General features: G+C 35.5%; 1 protein-coding gene across 1 annotated transcript; it reads right to left on the bottom strand.

The window, feature by feature from the left end:
* Positions 1–468: 468 nt before the first annotated feature.
* LOC115435996 (syntaxin-12-like) lies at positions 469–22686 on the bottom strand. Its single transcript, XM_030158667.1, has 10 exons — positions 22557–22686; positions 18592–18722; positions 12654–12723; positions 12450–12549; positions 5536–5673; positions 5407–5450; positions 3235–3340; positions 3070–3142; positions 2897–2979; positions 469–1001 (listed from the first exon to the last, which is right to left on the bottom strand). Exons 2-10 carry the CDS (start codon positions 18689–18691, stop codon positions 909–911), a joined length of 807 nt encoding a protein of 268 aa, XP_030014527.1. The 5' UTR covers positions 18692–18722; positions 22557–22686; the 3' UTR covers positions 469–908.
* Between the last annotated feature and the right edge of the window lie 679 nt (positions 22687–23365).

Raw genomic sequence — 23365 nt, forward strand, 5'->3', positions numbered from 1 at the left:
TAAGTTGTGAAAAAAATGCCATATTTATTTATTTTCTCTCCCTCCCTCCATGAGTCTATTACAGTGTGGCAACTCTACTGTACAAGTTTGAAAACTGCACATTTCTTTCAGCTACAAACAATGCTTCATTTACACGTTGGTAAATGCCGGCGAAATCAAGGCATTATTTTATCGGTTTTAATGATAGGGAAAAAAAACGATAACGATATTCACGATATTACATTTTTATGCCAATATCGGGCCGATAATATCGGTGGGCCGATATTATCGGACATCCCTAATTATATCATATTATATTATATTATATTATATTATGGACAAATAGAACACATTTAAGTGAATAATCCAGTTGTGTCATTCCGAAGCCTTTGTGCACAAAAAAAAAATTAATAAACACAGAGAACAACCACAGATATGACACTAGGATGAATGAAAACTCAAAAAAAAAAAAAAAAAAAAAAGCTTGGGTTTTTCCAGCTTATCACAACATAACGCAATCTTGCAAAACTCGCTTTGTCAAAGATTTTCAGTTTTTTTTTTCCTCCAGTTCTAAACTATGACATGACATTTATTCTGTACATCTGAGGCTGCGTTGTCTCCATCTGCTTATTATTTTCACTCGTATTTGATCTTTTAGTACCAGTAGTAGTGGTTATATATGGTCTTTAATGTCTCAGACGATAATGAGACACTGAACACTTCATTTGGTGACTTGAATAAACAAAAACTGTACAAAGGGTAGAAACATTTTTGTCCTAACATGTCGCTGTCGGCCTTAAAAACCTTCTCGTCAAAGCCTCGTTCATTCATCCCACGTACATAAATAAAGCCACACTCTGTGACAGATACACACACATACACACACTTTGGAAGTCGGTTGAAGGTTTCTCTGATCTCTGCTGGTCTTCTCATTTGATCGCCTGCCAGATGATGATGATCAGGATGATGAGCACCAGCGACAGCACCATGGCCAACATGCACATCCGCTTACGGGACTTCCTCTGCAGGGAAAACACCAAAACAAGAAAAGAGATGAAACTGAAGTCTGGAGTCTTTTCTAGGTTTTCCATTTTCTACATAATGTCATCAAATCTGTCCCAGGTTTCTATGTATATATTCACGTCTTAAATATGTGTTTTACATATAGAACCCACACTACACCTTTCACATGATGAGCGTTTTATCTGCTTTATTTATATTCATTTCCTGTTTTGGTTATTTTTTTCCTTAATTTCAAGAATTATACCATGAGGTCAATTTATTTTCAATTTTAAATTATTGTTGTGCTGCTTCACACAGATAAGTTAAAACCGTTAAATACAGTTAGGAAACATCAAAAATGTATGGCTGTTTTTTTAATGGTTACAACACAGTTTTAGAAATACTTATTAACCCTTTCATGCATGAATTGTGAGAACCTCAGTCAAGATTTTTTTCTTCCGTGTTTTTATTCCTCCTTAGACGTGAAAAAAACAATGCAATCGAGTTTTTTTTTCCTATGGAGTTACAAAAATATCCATGCATTCAATTTTTGAAGTAAAGAAACATGTGTTTAAAACCCAATATCAGAAAGTGATATGAAAACATTGAAATAAAAACATTTTTAATGTTGCTAATCTGATGTCTTCTCACATTTTAACATATTCTAATGCTAGTTATTACTCACTTCATGGAGATAATATGCAAAAAAAAACTTCTTGTCTAACAAATAACAATTGATTTACACTTAAACATGTTAGTGCAGATCAGGTTTATCAAGAACAGCAAAGTTACAGTAATGGTCTGAATGTCAGTGTATGGGGTGGTGCGTAAGTGTTCACTGTGTTGGCTGATATGGAACTAAAACATCAACACCCATGAATATACAAGAAAACAGCTGTAGAAGAACTGTCCACTGGAGTGACCTATGCATGAAAGGGTTAAACCTGATATTTTCCATAGAAATTCAGTCCATCAGTCCTTCAAATGACCTTTTATGTTTCATTTTCTTCTTATTTCTCAACATAAGATTACTTTAATGTATGTGTTGCCTCTTACCGAAGTCTATTTCTGTTGTCATTGCTATAAATACAGATGATTTCTTTACTCTAAATGTGATATGTGAATTCATGTTGTCCAAAGCTGTAGATGCTAACTGACCATTTTTGTGTTTAACTTCCTGTTCATCCCATCTGCTCTCCTCATCTTGAGTCAGCTTCGTCAAAAATAGACTGTGTGCATATTTTTAGCGGCGTAAAGGGCAGCTAGTGGAACGTTTCTTCCACACACTGCAGAGTGTCTGGTGGAATAACAAGCATTTCAGCCTTTCAGCAGCTGTGTACATGAGTCAGTGTGTTGGATCTGAACTACATGGAGTTCATGATGCTGTGGAACAACATTTTTTTACATGGGTTCTATGTAATATTGATATTCCAAACTCTCAACAGCAGGGGGAAGTCACATACTAGAACACACTTAGGACAGAGATTAAAGCAAAAATTTTTCATCTGACTGAAAATTTTCTTCTGGTCAAAATCATTGGCCACTATTAAAAATGATGCGATACAATACTACTATAGCGTACAGGTTTATATAGTCAAATTTGGCAATACTGTAAAACACACTGAATGGGAGAGTGTACAGGTGTAGAAGATTAGTAACATGGATAGAAAAAATGTCATGAGTGGTATTGGTGGGGGGTCTGGGGGTCCTCCCCCAGAAAATTTGTAAAGCTTCAGGTCAATTTTGACTGTTGTCATGGCAACCGGCAAGGAGGTAGATGACGATGTCCAATAACACACTGAGGTTGAGATTATGAATTTCAGAGTATTTCACTGGGTGCCCTATAAATGTTTAAATGGATGCATGTTGTGTGTAGATGCTTTGGCAGTGCTGGCTGTTACTGACTCTGTCTTACCTGATAATAAGCCGCTTTCTGGAGCTGAGCTGCTCCTCTGTCTACATGGACCTCAGCGCTCTCCACGTTGGCCTCGATACTGTCTGCAGATCAGAACGCACACAGAGGTCACGCACATCAACATGAGCAGAAGAGCGAAAAAAATAAGTGCTGGCATGTATGTTCTGATGTACCTATCATCTCGCCCTGGTCGTGGATCATGACGGCAAGGTCCTTGAAGATCTGGTTCACATCCATAATGTCCGCCTGCAGAGGATGAGGGACGGAGGAGTTTAATTGTTGACAGATACCTGAGTCGTTGTTTCTTTGTGACGGTGCAGAGGAGCTCAGGTTGATACCTCCAGCTGCTTGATGTTAGTTTCTCTCTCCTTGATGATCTCCAGGTCTTCCTCGGTGATGCCAGGTTCCTCCATCTGAGTCTGGCTCTGACCCCAGTCATCTTCTCTGCACAACATGAAGACCACGTAGTTCAGATCTACAGACTAAAACCAATCTGTAGCTAGTGTTACCAATGCAAAAGTACCAGCTACTATAGTGAGATTGTGAATTTCTTGTGCAAGAAACATGGTGAAAAAAAATGAGGATTGAAGACTGGTAGATGTTGTGATGTTGAAAAATAAAATTAGACCTCATATAAAAAGGGTTAGATGTTCCTGTTCCAATACAAGCCCTTTATTTTTGATTGATGTACATGATTTTTGTTGGTTTTTTTCATTATAATGAGAATGCTCTATGCTGTACACATTTAATTTAATGTAAGCAGTGGGTCAGGTATAATGGATAGGCAAAAAATATACTTTTGCTTCTAGTGTTTTCATTTTTTTGGTTTATATGTTTATGCTAATTATTGTATTCAGTGCAATGATTAATATACAAACCAAGATAAACTATTCATTCAGTTCAATTCAATTCATTTTTTTTAAATGTTTTTTTTTTTGCACAACCAATTTTTATGTGATTAACCCTTTCATGCACAAATTATGAGAACCTTAATCAAATTTTTTTCCTGAGTGTTTTTATTCCTCTTTAGGCATGAAAAAAAACAATGTGATTAAACATTTTCTTCTGAAAAAGAAATAATAATTTAAAAAACTAACAATAATAATTTGAATTTAAAAAAAAAAAAAAAATACATAAAAAAAAAAAAATAATGAAAAAAAAAATTCTTATGAACCTATTTTTCACGAAGTTGCAAAAATGTCCACTCAGCTGGACACCACACGTTTAATTTCTGACACACAGAAACATGTATTTACTGATAAATTGTGTGAAAACTATGGGGAGGGCTTGTGATTCTGGGGCTTTATGCTCAGGAGAGATCTACATAATGTTACCAATTAATGCCAGAAAAGATATGTAGTGTCTTAAAACTTTAATAAAGATATGTGTAAAACAACAACAACAACAACAACAATGAAAAGAACAACAAAATCCATGAATATACCTGAGAACAGCTGTAGAATAGCTGTCCACTGTAGTGACCAGTATGCATGAAAGGGTTAATCTTATGTCTGTTACTGTTGTTTACTGTTGTTTTAATTGCTACTGCATCAGAAACAACTGCCCCCTGAACAAATAAATGTATTGAATTGACTGAAATCGAATCAAATCAAATCGAATTGAAATGACAATGATACTCGAACCTAATATATTCTATGTGAAGATAACATTTTCACTTTAACTCCTGCAAATACCAAGTTTAACTAGTCTTGGTCCTGAATAGAGTTGTGCTAGTGCTGGACATAAATCTAGCATCATCCACTATTATTGTCAAATAGAGAAATTCCCTCTAGTATGGTTTGACTCCTTTGAATTAATAAACAAATCACACTTGTTTTAGACGATTTAAGCAGGAATAGGTACAAAACCCAGAGAGTGAACAGGTCCCGGGTTTCTCTTGAGACCCAGGAAATGTCATGAAAGTACAAGTTTTGGCTTTTTAAAAATTAATGAATTGCCTATATTGGAAACATTATGACGCAACAGTTTATTTCAGATGCTTTTTTTTTTATGGAATGTCCTTTGCGGTGGACGTTTTTTTTTTTTTTTGTATAAAGCTGTGAAACACTGGTCTACAGGTCATTATCAACAGTGCTGAAGAACAAAAAAGATCTCCTATGTGTTACAACATTAAAGTTGTTTTGCATTTTTTACTCACTAACTCTGGTTTTGACTTAAAAGATGTTTGTCTGCGATGCATTTTTTCAATTTTTTCTCTAGCGATCTCATTAAAGCTAATGCTAAGAGGATGCAAAAACACCTACTTCTCAAAATGTTCAATATGTGCAATCACGTTCATTAAGTGCATGACAAAATAAAAAATAATATTGTCATAAATCAAATCCATCATTGTGAAAACGTGTTCATTTTCAGTGCCTCTACATAGCTTAAGATTTAGTGTCTAACTACTTATGAATGGGGCCAGGATGAACTATAAATATTAGCTACTTTAAAAAAAAATCCAACACCTTTCTAACAGAAACAAAGTCCTCGAAGTGAAATGAACCTACTTTTCAAACGTCACCAGCTGGTCATTTATGTTTCCTCCATCTCCCTGTAAAAAACACACTAGTTAATACTTATAATACTTGAGTACAGTAACTACAGTACAGATTACTTATGGTTCTATTGATGTTCACCATGATCCTGGATCCAGCTCGAGCTCTGGCCACAGACTCCTTCTCTTTTTCCGCCGCTCGCCGTTGAACCACCTGAAAGTTATTGAGGGCCGCGGAGAAGTCATTCATCAAACGCTCCTTCTGCAGCTTCTGTTGTCTCTGTAGAGAAGGAAGACAGTTCAGAGGTTTGTAAATGTTTGGTCAAGGAAATATTGCTCGACTTGTATCAATCATTAATTTGTAATTTGTGTCAGATCATTGATTTCAAATACTCACGTTATCATTTTTTTGTTTATGTCTACTGTCGTTGTTACCTCCGCCAAGGAGGTTATGTTTTTGCCAGGGTTTGTTTGTTTGTTTATTTGTTTGTTTGTTTGTTTGTTTGTCTGTCCGTTAGTGTGCAACATAACTCAAAAAGTTATGGACAGATTTTGATGAAATTTTCAGGGTTTGTTGGAAATGGGATAAGGAAGAAATTATTAAATTTTGGTGGTGATCGGGGGTGGGGGGGCCCACGGGGGGGGGGTGCGAGACCAGAAAATTTCATCAAAATCTGTCCATAACTTTTTGAGTTATGTTGCACACTAACGGACAGACAAACAGACAGACAGACAAACAAACCCTGGCAAAAACACTGATCAGCCTTGGCGGAGGTCTGCGCTCTCCGAGTGCTTCTAGTTTGTTTGTTTGTTTGTCTGTCCGTTATTGTGCAACATAACTCAAAAAGTTATGGACAGATTTTGATGAAATTTTCAGGGTTTGTTGGAAATGGGATAAGGAAGAAATGATTAACTTTTGGGGGTGATCCGGTAGAAATCCTGGATTCTGGATCACTTTGAAATTTTCCTTAACATTGTGGTAAATGGGGCCAAAATTTTCGTTTCCCAATATCTCGCTTAATTATTGACCAAAACTCATGAAATTTAACTCAGGAATTGACAATGGGGTCCTCTATCACATTTCAAAGGCTGATCCGGATCTGATCCAGAAGGCGGATTTTATCTCAATTTATATAAAAAATGGGGGTGCCCTTACTTTTTGGCCTACTGTGCCTTTAATATTAAAGGTAGAAATTTCTGACAGGCGCCATCGTGTAGCTCAGTCAGTTCCGCATCGGGAGTATGCCACCGGATTTCATGTAGCTTTAATACTTAAGGAGCTAGATCCAGAAGAAAACCGCCATTACGAGAAATGTGATTTTCGTGAATAACTACTGAACTAATAAGGATATAATTATGAATCCAGTTGCTAATGGTATGTTTTCATGGTCAAGGAATCTTAAAATATAGGTAAAATAAATATGGGACTAATATTTATGGTGGAAATCACAATATGGGGGAATTGTGCAAATCTCATGCAATTTGACTCAGGGATTTACAATGGGGTGTTCTATCAAATGGCAAAGACTGATCCGGATCTTTCAAAAAGTTATGGACAGATTTGGATGAAAATTTCAGGAAATATTGATACTGGCACAAGGAACAAATGATTAAATTTTGGTGGTGATGGGGGGGGGGGCACTGATCTGCCTTGGCGGAGGTCTGCGCTCTCAGAGTGCTTTTCTAGTTTTATCAGTTTTTAGCATATTTTGTATTTATTCTTATTTTACTAGTTTTAGCATATCTTTTATTTGTATCTACAACTTTCTACAGCACTTTGTTTTAAATGTGCTATATAAAGAAACTTCACCTTGTTGCTCTATTCATGGATTTATTACTTTGCTATTCTGCCACATTGGCATTTTGTATTTTTATTCATTTTCAGCTAAATGTTTTAATTATTTACTTTTATTCCACTGTTAAACATCAACCATCATAACAAACTGAACTGCTGATCTAAATGCCGATGTGTAATTTTTGTATTTTACAGCATGGAAAACATCTTGCGCATAAATCGATAATGAACATAATCATATCCATGTGAATGATTCAGACCACAGCGAGGCTCTTCAAGGATCTATTCATAAAAGCAGATGAGTAAAACATCTGGCCTTCTGCAGACTCACATGACGCGCATCCACGTGCAACACTGACATGATTCTCTGCACATTCCGTCAGAATATTTAGATTATGTGAGACCATAGAATTATTGTTTAGTTTTTTTCCACCAATGAAATCAATATTGGAGAAAAAAAAAAAAACAGTAGTAGGTGCTTCACTGGGTCAAAAAACCCAAGGAATCAGGTGCAGAATGTAGAATGTATGGGGAAAAAATATCAAAAATTCAGTCATCAATGTCCAAAATGTTAAATCCAAGTCCAATACACTCTGATACAAACATATTAGATCCATTATTACCTATAGGGACAACATCAATTACACTGGGGAACAATGTGAAAAAATTTTTTTCTGTTGAGTTAGATTTTTATGCTGATTAAAACTAAAATTGGCATGCTGATTCCAAAATTGCATTCAGTTTTTTTCTAGCACGTCAAGTTTTTCCTCCACAGCTTACCCTCCAGATAAGCAAAATTCCACTGATTAGCTGTAGTAAGACTTGCCAGCTGATTACGATTGGACTCATCTACAGCTATGTGGCAACTTGTTTGTGTAGTCACAATTGAGACAGTGCAGTTAGAGGTGTGTGCAGCTCCCAATAGGTCAGTACTATCAATATCTGCAAACAGAAAGCTAGCATAATAGGAATTAAGAGGATTTGTGCTGGCTTTTCTCTTAACCTTGTAACCATGAGCATACTGTTGTAAGTTCTATTTCGTTTTATGCTGTTTTTTTAGTTTTCATAGCTTGTAACTATTCCGTCTTAGTGTTTTATTTACATAGCAGTGGCGATTTCTCACAGACTGCAAGGGATGCCAAATCCCCTAAAATTACGAAAGTTAAATGGTTAAATATGTACAGTTGTGTTGACATTTTATTGACTACAAATGTGTTAGAACACGTTCATCTCAAAGACGAGTTCGTTCAGAATCAGCTTTATCAAAAATCAACAGACTCGATGTTGTTCACTTCTCATCCATTCCCGTTGCGCTGTTTTCTCATTTGATCTCTGCTCAGTGCATTTGTCCGTAGACTCCGGGCGTCTCTGGGCTTCAATGGGACTGAGTGGAACAGTTTTTTTTCATTGCCTCAAAACTGAACGGTAATTGGGTAAATGCCACGATGTTGTCCCGCCCCCGGACGCCAGATGTCTCTGGGGGTGAATGGAGCTGTGGGCGGAGCTCGGCCGGGCTGGACGGCAGAATCCCACGTGCTGATTGGAGGATCAGTCGAAAGGCTGAATCCCGTTTGATTGACAGCTGTTTTCAGATCTGCTCCTTCACTGACACAGTTCAGTTTCCTACCGTTGCGCATTCTGCTGTGAAATCGAGAGAGAAACCACTACCAAATTACTCGTTCATTTCTTGCACTGTAAATAAAACACACTCAGTGGACTTCCTTGTTTCGATTGAACATAATTTCAGCGTTTTCTTGTTTCAGTTACATAATTTAATAATTTCTTGTTCGAGTTTAATATCGTTTTGTAGATAGTTAAATCAATCAAACTGTCGGCTAGGTCGGAGTGAAAGGAGCATCTGTAGTTTAAAAAGGTTGAAGTCTTACACCTGCAACACACTGGGCCAAAGCAAGCTAAGCAGACCAGCTCTGCTGGACATTGAGAGGACACTGGTCCAGTCCCTGGAAAAGACGCCGACTTGGTACGATAAGGTCACTGAGCATTTTCTTAAAAAGGAGCGGAGGGACGAATTTATGTGCAAAAAACTTGACAGTTTTTTTTTTTTTATGTAAGCCGACAATGAGCTTCCCCTGTCTGAAAGACAAGCAGCTGCCACTGTTACATAGGTATATATTTCCTTTGTTCCAGATCATGTCTGCTCCTGCTACTTCTCGTCATAAATGCCTAAATAACCCTGACTCCTTTTGCTATATTTGTGGTAGTTTCACCATTCCAAGTCAGAGGGCAAACATCAGTGCATTTGTCAAACAAGCATATTTTGCATATTTTAAAGTAAAACTCGGTGATCAAGACAAGCCATGGGCCCCTCACAAAGTGTACAAGCAGTTGGCATTTGGTATCCCCATGGTTTGGCAAGAGCAAAAAGATCATTGCACAGACTGTTACTTTTGTTCAGTGAAAACATCAGGATTTAACAAGAAAAATAAAAGTAAAATAGAATATCCTAATCTACCGTCAGCTATAAGACCGACGCCTCATTCAGCCGAAATTCCAGTGCCAGTTTTCGAACAACTACCTCCTCTAGAAGATCTGAGTGATGTTGAAGAACGCAATGACAGCAATGATGCAGATTTTGAAATTCATGAGGATTCAGTTTGCAGGGGATTTGATATTTCAGTGTATGTCAATATTTGAAATTTTTTTATAAAACAAGCACATATCTGTTAAGTACAGTACAGAAAACGGGGATCCTGTAGTTCAAAAACTTGACGTGATAGAGAAAAACTGAGATCAGTTTTGGATTCCGCACCCAAAAATGAGTTAAAAACAGCTGTCAGACCTAACTCAACAAAAATTGTGTTCCCCAGTGTTACGTGTATTTATCTACATGTCTCATTTTTCCCTTTGCCACTTCTTCAACCGCACATATTTGTTTTCTCATGATCTGTATCCCATGATGCATTGAGGTTTTAAAATTGAACACATGTCTTCTGTGATGATGCATGATGCCCTGACAAAGACCGTGTAGTGAAAACACGCTGATTTGACGGTGATGGTTTCCCTATAGTTAATAAAGGACTTTCATTTTTGGATCAGAGTGCCTCAGTCTTGCTTCTGGCTGTTGTATTTTTGCACTATTTCTTCTTTAAATATTAATGATTGATGTTTTTTGTTCCTCCAACAGTCCATTTATCCATTTTGTTTGCCTTGTTTCTATCCTCAGGCTTTATTACTCTAACTCTGAATTGTCGTTTCCATTTTGACTTTCTAGGATGTCTGACTGTCTACATACTTTTATCCACTTGACGTTAGGTGTTGTCTTGTTTTTCCTCATCTTTACCTCAAATTTAGTGCTGTATATCAATATGTGCAGGATTTTATCGGTATTAATTCGCAAAATGTGCATGATTTTGCACACTCATAAGGTTTCTTCAGGCTGAATGATAGTCCACTTAGAATAAAAATGCACCATAAAACCACCTCACATACAATACTATAAATATTTGTTTATAATTAACATGTAAATGCATAATCTAATCATTTCTTTTGAATTAGAATACATCTGTTCTTTCTGTTCATTTGGAGGCAACATTAGGGAATATGACAAGTTTACCAAACACGCCAGAACAACTGATCTGTGACTGAAGAAATATATGTTATGCTATTATATACAGTATATTATCAATGAAGATAGTGTTAAAAAATACTAAGGACTTCACTGACTATTATTGTACAAAGAATTTTGGAGTTTTTGTTATTATTTTCAGACAAACAATTGCTGATTATTTTGATTTATTGTAATTCTTGCAGCAGGTCAAGAACTCCAGCAGCACTTGCGACAAAGAACAACTTTCTTTAGGATAAGATAAGATAAGATAAGATAAGATAAGATAAGATAAGATAAGATAAGATAAGATAAGATAAATTCAAATGTAGAGCAGCACAAGATATGCATCAAATACAATAGAAAAATAAAAAGATAAAAAAAATATATAAATTCGTTAAAGTGACTAACATGACAACAAATACTACTACTACTACTACTTATAATAATAATAATAATAAGAATAATAAGAATAATAAGAATAATAATAATAAAGTAACAAGTGTGCAGAACTCTAAGGATGATAAAGAACTCTAAGGATGATAAAAATGATTTATGTCTTGGACTACATCAACTATAATGCATGTTACTGCCCTGTCATGTTTGTTATATTGAATCTGAGCCTTACTGTGATAATTACGTTTTGCACCTATATTATTGTTTGTATTATTATTATTTACTGTATTAATTATTATTAATTATTTGTTGTAAAGCACAGGTGTCAAACATGTGGCCCGGGGGCCAAATCCAGCCCGCCAAAGGGTCCAGTCCGGCCCTTGGGATGAATGTGTGAAATGCAAAAATTACACTCTAGATGTTAACAATCCTTTTAGTTCAGGTTCCACATTCAGACCGATTCAATCTCAAGTGGACAGGACCAGTAAAATACTATCATAATAACATATAAATATTGACAACTTCAAATGTTTCTCTTTGTAAATGTAAATATTTTCATGTATTTACACTAAAACAAAGTATAATTTTGCAAAAAATGTGAATAACCTGAAATGTCTTCAGAGAAGTAAGTACAATTTTAACAATATTCTGCCTACTACTACTAAATGTTTTGTGTGTTTGTGGTCTGTAAGTTATAATGTACATGTGGAAATGATAAACTGAGGCAGAATATTGTTAAAATTACTCTTATTTTTTTCAGTTTGTTCATGTTATTCACAAATTTTGAAAGGATAGTTTGTAGATGTAAAGCTTTTCATAATGTAAGTTAACTTTTTTCACTCTAAAACATAGAGAAAAGTTTGGGGTTGACATTATTTCTATATTATTACGTTATTAATTTACTGGTTCGGCCCACTGCAGATCAAATTTAGCTGAATCTGGCCCCTGAACTAAAATGAGTTTGACACCCCTGTTGTAAAGGGATTATTTTCTTAAAAAAAAAAAATACACTTGTGGAAGAAAAAAAAACAAGAGTGCAGAAGGTGACTTTGATAAGCGTGCGAGTGAATTCAGCTTTATCCCTGTCTGTAAAATGATTCTGTGATTTATTTATTGATAAGTAATTGACATGAAGGTTGTAATTCTTCCTAAACTTTGTTACATGTTCTGTTCCTGTCAAAGATAATCTTAACTTCTAAACTAGCCCATAAATCCTAAAAACCTCCGACACCAATCATCAGTGTATACTTTTTTAACACACCACGCACCTCACGATCCCACTGAGCATGTGCAGACTGACCTGCTCTGACGGCGACAGTGGTGGAGGCAGTGATCCCAGCTCCTTCAGGTGTCTGTTGGTTTCTTTGGCCAGCTGGTTGGTGTAATGCTGGAGCTGTTGGCTGCAGCACAAACACAAAACATCCTCTCAAACCTCACTTACATGCACTGACCGGGAACACATAATGTGGAAAATATTGATGTTTAGTGATATTTTGGTACTTACAGCCTCTCCTGGGGTTCGGCGCTTTCCTGTCCTGTTCCCAGTTGGTAGAGGAGATTTTTGATTTGACCGGCTGCAGGAAAAAGGAATGATTTAGTGAACAAACACATGTTTTGGGGATGTTTGTAGAGGTGTTGAGGAGTAGGGCTGTGTATTGGCGAGAATATGGCGAAACAATACAAATCACAATAGTAGGTTCACGATACGATATATCACGATATATCACGATACTGTTAACTCTTTCCCCGCCATTGACGAGATATTCCGTCAATTGCTTCCCAACGCTTCCCCGCCAATGACGAGATTTTCCGTCAATCCGTGTTTTCACTGTTATACTGTAGTTGGAGGTGTTGTGGATCATGTGAATTACTTTCCTTAGTCCAAAAACAAACAATTAAGCAGCTTTTTTGGAAAAATGACGGGCAGGGTTTAACATTTTTGCACTGGAGTCTCCGTATCCCATGGCAACGCATCCAGCGGCAGTCACTGAATGAGGAAATGAAGACTGCAGGAACCGCGCGCAGTTTCAAAAGCCTTAAAGATGATTATGGAGACAGAGTCTGACAGTTCAATATATGATGGAGCTACAGAAGAACCATTTAGAGACAGGAACGGAGAAATAGAAGGTCAGGGAGACGGACACGGAACACGGGAAACAAGGAGCGGCTCAGGTCCGACACGGAGATGGGATGGGGGGGGGGGGGGGGGGGGGGGGGGGGGGGGGGGGGGGGGCACAGAGCGACACGGAGAAAATGACAGACAGGAGAAAGAGAAAAGACACATTTGTAGAGGACATTCAAGGAGAAGACAGACATACAGACATGGGACAAGACAAAGGAAAGCTAGTCTGCATCTGTTAGAGTGAGTTCAGATTCAGACTGAGGACACAGAACAGATTCAGCTGTAGAATGTCAGCAGGACACATGGAAGACACTTTTGGATTTGGCTTTTGTATGAAATAAATAAATACATATATTCATACAGAGATAAATAACTAGATGTCCATAGAATTATTTACAGATCAAACACAGCAGCTGGTCCAACAGGAGGACCTGGTGCAGCCAAAGGCCAGAAATCTACAGTATTTAGTGCATTTGTTTCTTTTTTTCTTGAAAATGAGGAATATTGAGGTGTTTATATCCAAAAGCTAAAGTACTATGTGTTAGACTTATAACTGCTGTATGTAAATGTGCAAAGTTTAGAAGGAACCTTGTGCTTTACAAGATGTTCGGTCTAAAGTTTGGTGTGGATTCCCCTAACATTTTGTGGAATGATGGGATATCTTAGAGCTGTTTGTTACTATTATTGCTGTTATTATTATTTTATTTTGTGATTTTGAAGATAGTGTTACTGTTGGTGAATAAGAAAGAGTCAAAAATGTAAATAGGAAATCCGTTTTCTCTTGAAAATCAATATCTTTGAAAAAAATGCAATTTTCTCAGCTTTTTGCTCAAAATTCAGTTTTTTCCTGAAAATGACCAATATTCAAATGTTTATATCTCACGAACGAATAAAGATAGAATAAAATAGTTTTTTGTGTTTAAAAGTTGAAGTTCTGTTCTTTCTTTTGATGTATTCAGTGTTCACATACTCCTAACACAACATTTTCAGTGAGCCTCCAAAGATTAGTGAAAATGACCAAAACGGCTGGCGCTGGCTACCAACTCACTGGAAAATGCTCTGGCGGGGAAAGAGTTAACAAGGAGATATTTTTTGTTTTGTTTCTTTGTTTAACAGATTATTTCCTGGAAAATCCTTTAGTGCAGCATTTAGATAAATAAAGTTTTAACACGTGGCTTTACCGGTACAAAAAAACACACAAATAACTAATGTTTTACAGACATTACAGTTTAAGATCCTGCTTAAATGTTCGTATTCTATTGCGAAAAGAATCCATAGTATTCAGTCCCTGAATCATCCAACATTAGAACATTATTTTTGTGCATTCCCCCCAAAAAAACAAACAAACATTTGTCTCTTTCAGACAGTAAAAAGTGCTTTTAGGATGTACTGAATGATCCATTATTTAACAAAACAGCGTTATCAATTTTTTAAAAAAATTACATTTATGACCTGCAATATCACAATACTACTATTGTACTATAAAAACAACAGTACAAATACCCATGTGAATATAGAAATATAAGAGCTGGAAAAACAAAAATGAAGCACTGCCATGTCTGCATTTGAATAAATACCTAAAAATATCGATACAGTACTTTAGAATATTGATACAGTATTGTGAAGTGAAATATCGCGATATATTGCAATACCGATATTTTCTAACAGCCCTGTTGACGAATGACCTGAGTCAGGTTCCAGAAAGCAGGACTAAAGAGTCTATTTACCCTGAAAATTAGGCAATTTGAAGGTTTTCAGCTTCACAAACGATATGATATATCGCAATATATCACGATACTGTTAACAAGGAGATATTTTTTGTTTTGTTTCTTTGTTTAACAGATTATTTCCTGGAAAAACCTTTAGTGCAGCATTTAGATAAATAAAGTTTTAACACGTGGCTTTACCGGTACAAAAAAACACACAAATAAACAATGTTTTACAGACATTACAGTTTTAGATCCTGCTTAAATGTTCGTATTCTATTGCGAAAAGAATCCATAGTGTTCAGTCCCTGAATCATCCAACCATAGAACATTATTTTTGTGCATTCCCCCCAAAAAAAACAAACAAACATTTGTCTCTTTCAGACTGTAAAAAGTGCTTTTAGGATGTACTGAATGATCCATTATTTAACTAGAAGCACTCGGAGAGCGCAGACCTCCGCCAAGGCTGATCAGTGGGCCCCCCCACCCCCGATCACCCCCAAAAGTTAATCATTTCTTCCTTATCCCATTTCCAACAAACCCTGAAAATTTCATCAAAATCTGTCCATAACTTTTTGAGTTATGTTGCACACTAACGGACAGACAAACAGACAGACAAACAAACCCTGGCAAAAACATAACCTCCTTAGCGGAGGTAACAAAACAGCGTCATCACTTAAAAAAAAAAAAAAATTACATTTATGACCTGCAATATCACAATACTACTATTGTACTATAAAAACAACAGTAAAAAATACCCATGTGAATATAGAAATAAAAGAGCTGGAAAAACCAAAATGAACCTCTGCCATGTCTGCATTTGAATAAATACCTAAAAATATCAATACAGTACTTTTGAATATCGATACAGTGTTGTGAAGTGAAATATCGCGATATATTGCGATACTGATATTTTCTAACAGTCCTATTGACAAGTGACCTGAGTCAGGCTCCAGAAAGCAGGACTAAAGAGTCTGTTTACCCTGAAAATTAGGCTATTTGAAGGTTTTCAGCTTCACAAATCAGGTTCAGTTTAACCCCTAAAGACCCAGCGCTACTTTTTTGTCAGTTCCCGAATTAATTAAATCAGTTGCACTTCTTCCCACCCCTTTTCAGGCATGTAAATGGAACTACTGTACTGTTTTTCTGTCCAACATTCTTGTAATTGTTGATATTTGTATTATTATGCATGTTTTGCTTGTTCATGTTAAATTTTATTGCATGTTTGGCATAAATCACTAAATCAAAAATCAAATCAAAATACATTTTTCTGTAGCTTTAACCTTTCTTAAGCAATTTAGCACCATTTATCATAGTATTATTCTCTGCGTTTTGCATTCTTTCAGTGTAAATCATGTATTTTCCGATATTTAATTTACTGATTATAAAACCTCAGAGTAAATTCAAAGGTTATTGAATCAGAAACACAGAAAACTGAAGAAAAAATGACTTTTTCAGCACAGATATCAGCAACTGAACGTATAAACCAGCATCTCCATCCAGTGTCATTGATCCAACTCAATGGGTTTTACTGGGGAATCAATGTTATAGAAGATGATGGTGTTTCCATGGTAACTACGGAGCCTCTGAACGTCCAAATGGGTCATATCTGATGACCATGAAAAGATGACAAACTGTATTTTATTCCATTTATTTACATGTATTGATAGAATTAGTGGATCAACAGGTATTAAACAGTTTAGATCAGTAGATGGTTTTAGTCGACGGTGGCTGTTTGGGTTTTTATGGGTTAAAAAGATCTATGATAAAGGATGAATGAATGACCAGTGTTATATAACTTATTCATATCAATATAAACATTCTTCTCAACCAGGAAAATGCTGTTTTATCTCTGCGGTTCCTAGTGTTTTATTAGAAAACTGTGCATGTAACTTGCAAATTCTGCATATAATTATATTTCCATTAAATAAAGATGGTGACTCTGGTTTTGATGATAGAGGTGAATCATCTCTTAGTTCAGTGTTTCTCAAACTGTGGGGCTTTCCAGGGGGGCATGGGATCATTCTTAGGTGTTTTGTTTTTTTTCTTCAGGTTAGAACATGTACCAGGTGGAACTAATGTTTTAGCGTTGGAGCACCCTGGACTCATTTCAGGGACGTACAACAAACCAATCTACTGCCATAGTGATCTGTCACTGGACTAGACAAAGAGTTTAGGTTTGGAGAATGGACAAGGACTGGACTGGAAAAGAAAAATGTGCAATGTTTCTGGTTTTGCACAGTTTGTACAGATTGCACTTTAATGTTCTGAGATGTGCAACGGAAACAGGCTCATTGCAGCCACTGATATTGTTAAAATGTTCAACTTTGTTACCAAAATTTGTTTGTTGTTCTACAAAAAAATTTACCTTATTGTCATAGTTGTAAGATAATTACACATTTCCTATTTTTATTTGGAAAAATAATGTCTCAGGGTGCATGTCTTGTTGAGGTCACTTTTATTGTTCAATCAAAAATCGAAGTTATTTTTAATTTGCGCAACAAATTATTCAAGGAAAAGCAAAAAGTATTCTAACGATATTGATGTTTCTTTCACTAAAATTTACAATTGCACCACAGGTACAATGTTGTTGGGGTTGAGGGGGGCTTGGAGATTTTTTGGGCTCCAAAGGGGGGCCCGACAGAAAAAGATTGAGAACCACTGTCTTAGGGGCCGTTTTACACGGCGTAGGATTCAGTCGACTCCGGGAAGATTTCATTGCGGATTAGCCTTCTGTTAACATGGAAACGGTGCCTAGAGTGCCTGAATCTGGAAACTTTTGATACCAGGGTCCAGGGTGGAATGTTATCGATACGCTCCGCATTTCAGCTCCGTGTTAACGCAAATCGGAGCGTTCCGGGGTAAAATATGACGTCACCGCATGTGCGCACAGCCAAGAACTGCCAGTTAACCCACTCCAGGCCAGTTGGTGGCGGTAATGAGCCTCCAAGCTGGTTTGCCAGCCTCTATGACACAATAAAGCTGCAGAAAAAGAAGGAACAACCACAACAACAATGGCCGGTTTCAGAACAACATACGTGCTGCTAACTGTGCTCAGTTTGCTGTCGCTTCCAGACAAAGAAGTCCTGCGTCTTTGTACGACCACTCGCCATTGTTGTTTGTAAATAGTGTTGTCCGCCTCTTCTTCTTCTCCTCATTTAAAGACTGTCTAAACTGGAAATCGTTTGTGCGCAGGCGCGCGTTTTACCACCACTGTTTCACTACAGCTCTACATCGCCAGCTACTGGTCTGGCATGGCCACTACAGCGTATTCAGCCGTCCTCGCAGACTCATGTTAACACAGATCGTTATCATAGCGGCTTCGTCTTAACGCGGAATGATTTTATAACGCAAAGGAGAAATCTTTGTGGAATTAGATCCTAGTGTTGCCGTGTAAACGTACCCTTAGTTTCACTGATAATGACTTTTTTCATTTACCAGGTGCGAGATGAGCTCATGTGCAAGTTCTGATCAGCTGTTCTGGAAATTCTATGATTTCATCTCTGGGTTTAGTGACTCAGAGTTCAGGGTTAGACTCTGTTAAACCTTTCTGAAACACATGGTTGATTGAACGTCATCGGTCTGTGCATGTGTGGGATGGTGGGGACGCTCACTGTTCTGGCTGATCTTCTGGATGTTGGAGCTACAGGTCTGGATGAGGGTGCTGAAGTCCCGAGGCTGGGACCGACTGCTGTCTGCTCTCATGTACGACATCCTGACACACTGTTCGGCAACACGGTCAGTCCTAAATACACACAAGCACATCAGAATCCGAACCAGAACCAGAATCAGAATCATCTTTATACATCAAGTAAACACACACAAGGAATTCTTTTCTGGTAGATGTTAAAAAAGTGTAAGACAAGTAAAATAAGGAAAAAAAAGAATCTCTATATAATAGGAATGTAACGATTACCGGTATAATGATAAACCATGGTAGAATTGCCGACGGTTAGTATTACTGTTTAAATTCTACTTATCATGATAACCGTGTTTGATTACCGCACTTTTAAAGGAAAAAAAACCCTATGCAAAGATTTTTTTTTTTATTTTTATGTCAAATATTTGAGTATAGTTTTAATTTATTTCAATTTTCATTTTCTATACCTAATATTTGGAAGCAATATTCACTTTTTCAGTTTTTGAAAAGGTTCCTTAAGCATCTTTGTGTTATTTATGCAATAAATTCTATACATTTTTCAAATCGGATTTAATATTTTTTTTTGTGTGATTTCTGGCCTTTTATGTTTTTATAATAGGTTGAAGTGAAAAAAATAATAGACAGATGAGATAGATGAAGTTCTGCTGAAAAAAAAAAGATACCAAACATGGGTGTAGTAAACATTTGTTTATATATTATATAAAGGCAAAGTCAAAAGTACTGACAAACGGACAAAATAGGCTCAGACCACTAAGGGTTAATATTTGAATGTTTCTGCAACAGAAGGTACATTGTGCCAATTATTTTATTTATTTATTTATTTATTTATTTTTTTAAAAACAACTTGGTTAAATTATTTCAGTGTGTGTATCAGTACAAGTTTTTGAACATTTTGAGCACAATTTCAATAATACTGCGATAATAATGATAATAACCGTGATAATTTTGGTCACAATAACCGTGATATGAAATTTTCTTATCATTACATCTCTACTATATAAACACAGTATCAATTTATATACAATTATACTATAATTTTGGGTGCATTTTATCTGGTCTGATTGAACATATAGAGAATATCAGATTGATTATGTTCATTTTTGTCATTTTTTTATATAAGATTAGAAATTCTTCTTTGCCACAAAACACACGTGTTCACACATCAGATGACGCTCTGAGGAAGACTCCGGGAGTAGTCGAACATGTCAGCAAGGTAAAACACTCACCCTGACTAACTTTGTCGCAACGAAGAATTACTAATTTAATACAAAGAGCATTATTTATCACTATGATGATGAACACATTCCAATGAGTCATTAAAACTCATTGTTTTAAACGTGGGAATATCATGGACCATTTTTTTTTTTTTTTTTTACTTCAACAGGTTTGTGATAAGGTTTATTTTCCCCTACAACCAACACTTAAAATCATCACTTTACACAAAATGCTGTAAACATATGGAATGAACAGCTGTACGAGATTTAAGCTAATTTATGAATATAGTTCATTTTGTAAGTACATTGTATTATTATTAATTTGTGTGTTGCATCATCTGTTGTAGGGTCTAACACAGGGTTTAGTTCAGGGGCCACATACAACCCAATATGACCTCAAATGGACAGGACCAGTAAAGAAAATTACATTGGAAAAAAGTAAAAAGACATTATGAAAATGTTTGCATCTACAATGTTCTCTATCCTTTCAAAAATGTGAGTAACATGAGCAACTATGAACAATATGAAATTTCTTAAGAATATTTTATTATCATTTTTTAAATACAAAATTTCTGAAGATAAAATACTGAATTGTATTTCAGAATTATTATTATAATTATTATTATTATTATTATTATTATTATTATTATTATTATCATTATTATTATTATTATTATTTACCTCTGGCTTCTTTAGTGCACAGATCTGTTTATAAAAATGGTTGAAAATAACATGACAGGTTAAAAAAAAACTCATATACATCTATATATCTTTATTTATTTATTTTTGAAGCAACTTTTTTGCCGTATTTACACAGGCAGCACCTAAACCAGGGGTGTCAAACATGTAGCCTGGGGGCCAAATGCAGCCCGCCAAAGGGTCCAGTTCGGCCCCCGGGATGTTTTTGCCTAGTGCAAAAAATCCACAGTCTTGAATTGAATCAAGCAAAAAAAAAAAAAAAAATTAGCTTGAATTAAGGAAAACATCTTGAATGAAGCCAAAAAAAAATCTTCAATTAAGTAAAAAAATCTTCAATTAAGCCAAAAAAAATCTTCAATTAAGTAAAAAATCTTCAATTGAGCAAAAAAAAAAATTCTTAAATTTAGCAAAAAATCTTGAATTAAGTAAAAAAAAAAAAAAAATCTTCAATGAAGTTAAAAAAAAAATCTTGAATTAAGCCAAAAAAAAAATCTTCAATTAAGTAAAAAAATCTTGAATTAAGCCAAAAAAAGAGAATAAAATCTTCAATTAAGTAAAAAAAAAAAAAGTCTCCAATTAAGCCAAAAAAATCTAGAATTAACAACTTAATTTTTTTTGTCTTTGTTTTAGTGCAAAAAATAAGATTGAATTATGAAAATATTTACATTTACAAACCATCCTGTAACACTAAAATGTGAATAACCTGAACAAATATGAACAACATGAAATGTCTAAAGAAAATTAAGCACAATTTTAACATTTTTTCTGCCTGTTCCTCAGTGTTTAGTGTCTGTAGATCTGATCCATAATGCACATGCAGAAATGAGAAGTTGAGGAATAATATTGTTAAAATTGCACTAAATTTTCTTACATTTTTTTAATTTAAATTTCAGTTTTTTCAGTTTTTTTTGTTTTGTTTTTGGGATAGTTTATAAAAGTAAGTATTTTCATAATTTAATGAGTTTTTTGTTTGAATAACCTGAACAAATATGAACAACCTGAAATGTCTTAAGAGAAGTAAGAACAATTTTAACAATATTCCGCCTGTTACTAAATATTTTATGTATTTGTAGATCCACTGTGATCTGTAAGTTATAATGCACATGTGTAAATGATAAACTGAGGCAGAATATTGTTAAAATTACACTTATTTTTTTCAGTTTGTTCATGTTATTCACATCTTTTGAAAGGATAGTTTGTAGATGTGAACTTTTTCATAATGTAAATGTACTTTTTTCGCTCTACAACAAAGACAAAAATTTGGAGTTGTCATTATTTATAGGTTATTATGTTATTATTTTTCTGGTCTGGCCCACTTCAGATCAAATTTAGCTGAATATGACCCCTAAACTAACATGAGTTTAACACCTCTGACCTAAACCATGAAAAAAAAACAAAGAAATTACATACGTTATGATAAAAAATAACCTATACCATACCAAGAATAGTCGTTTAAGATGTATTTGACCCTGAAATATGGTGAAATACAAGTTTAAAGCAGCAAACAAAATGCAAATATCCTCAGATTTAAGAAGGCTCCACTTGAGTAAATAATAAATCCTTATGCAAACCAACAAAAACACAACATGTCAGTGCACTTTACTGACTGATTTATTCTCTGACATGTTTATAAAGAACCAGATTAGCAGTATATGAATAAAAAAACATGGCAGTGGGTTAGTAGTGAAAATACAGGCCAGCCCTCGAGCCAAACCCGAGTCATCACGTGCATTAATCCATCAGATAATTATGGAAACCTGCTAGTTTATGGCGTACACAGAAATAATTTGGTTTTTTATAAAGATATAATAGTCTATATGTTAAAAACTGACCAAACGCAGATAAATAGTGACAGAAAATGCACCTTAGATCCGTTATTCAGCGATAATAACAGTACAATTCAACCTGGATGTCCTTTTTTACTGATGTTTCCCACAACGACTTAAACGCACCTCTGTCCGTTAAATTAATATAATGCGTAAATAAATACAAATAAATGTCTTACAATGAGGCTGGGGTCGTCAGTGTTTGTTGCTTTAGTCGCTCCAGATAAATATTTCTGTGTCGGAATAACAGACCCAGCCCGTCCGTACGTAACGCGTCCACGCTCTAATCCGACGTCCTGCTTCCTGGTGCGTTCACTGTCGACAACAACGGTCGTAAATATGACTTTCCACTGAGTTAACAGTTTATTTTGCTAATTTTAAAACTCATAGGCTGTTTTCATTAAATTATTTGTGTTCTGTCTTTCATTATGGTTTAGATTCTGGTTTGGAATGCACGTATTTATTGGTAAAGTGCAAATTTATCTGGAAAATAAGATTATAACACTGGGTTACAAAAAAATGTTTTTTGCAAGTTGGTTTTTTTCAACTGAATTAGGACCATTTTGCACCGCTAAATCCAAAAGTGACATCTGTTTTTTCTCAGTCAGGTCAGGTTTTTTTTGCTAATTTTATTTTGAAAATTGTGATCTTCTCACAGTGTTATTTTTTTTTTTTCTGGGCTCAGCTGGCTGACAGGCAGCTGTCTGTACCGATAAGGCAGCAGCCGACACCAACTGTACTCCCAGTCATCATTGCCCATTTTTCTAACACCTTTCCTTGTGTATCCTCTTTTATTTGGACATTTTACCAGGGAGTATCTCACACTACTTTTTTTTTTTTTTTTTTCCTGCTTGTCTTGTCCAGCGTTCTAACAGCAGAATGGTAGTCTGGTTCCTTTTGGTGCTGAACAAATTTGCTTTGCCAAAGGGTAACTTCATAAAGTATTTGAAGCTGCCCTTAATATTCTACTGTGTTTATTATGAGTTTT

The sequence above is a fragment of the Sphaeramia orbicularis genome, chromosome 16 (assembly GCF_902148855.1).
Source record: "Sphaeramia orbicularis chromosome 16, fSphaOr1.1, whole genome shotgun sequence".
NCBI lineage: Eukaryota > Metazoa > Chordata > Actinopteri > Kurtiformes > Apogonidae > Sphaeramia > Sphaeramia orbicularis.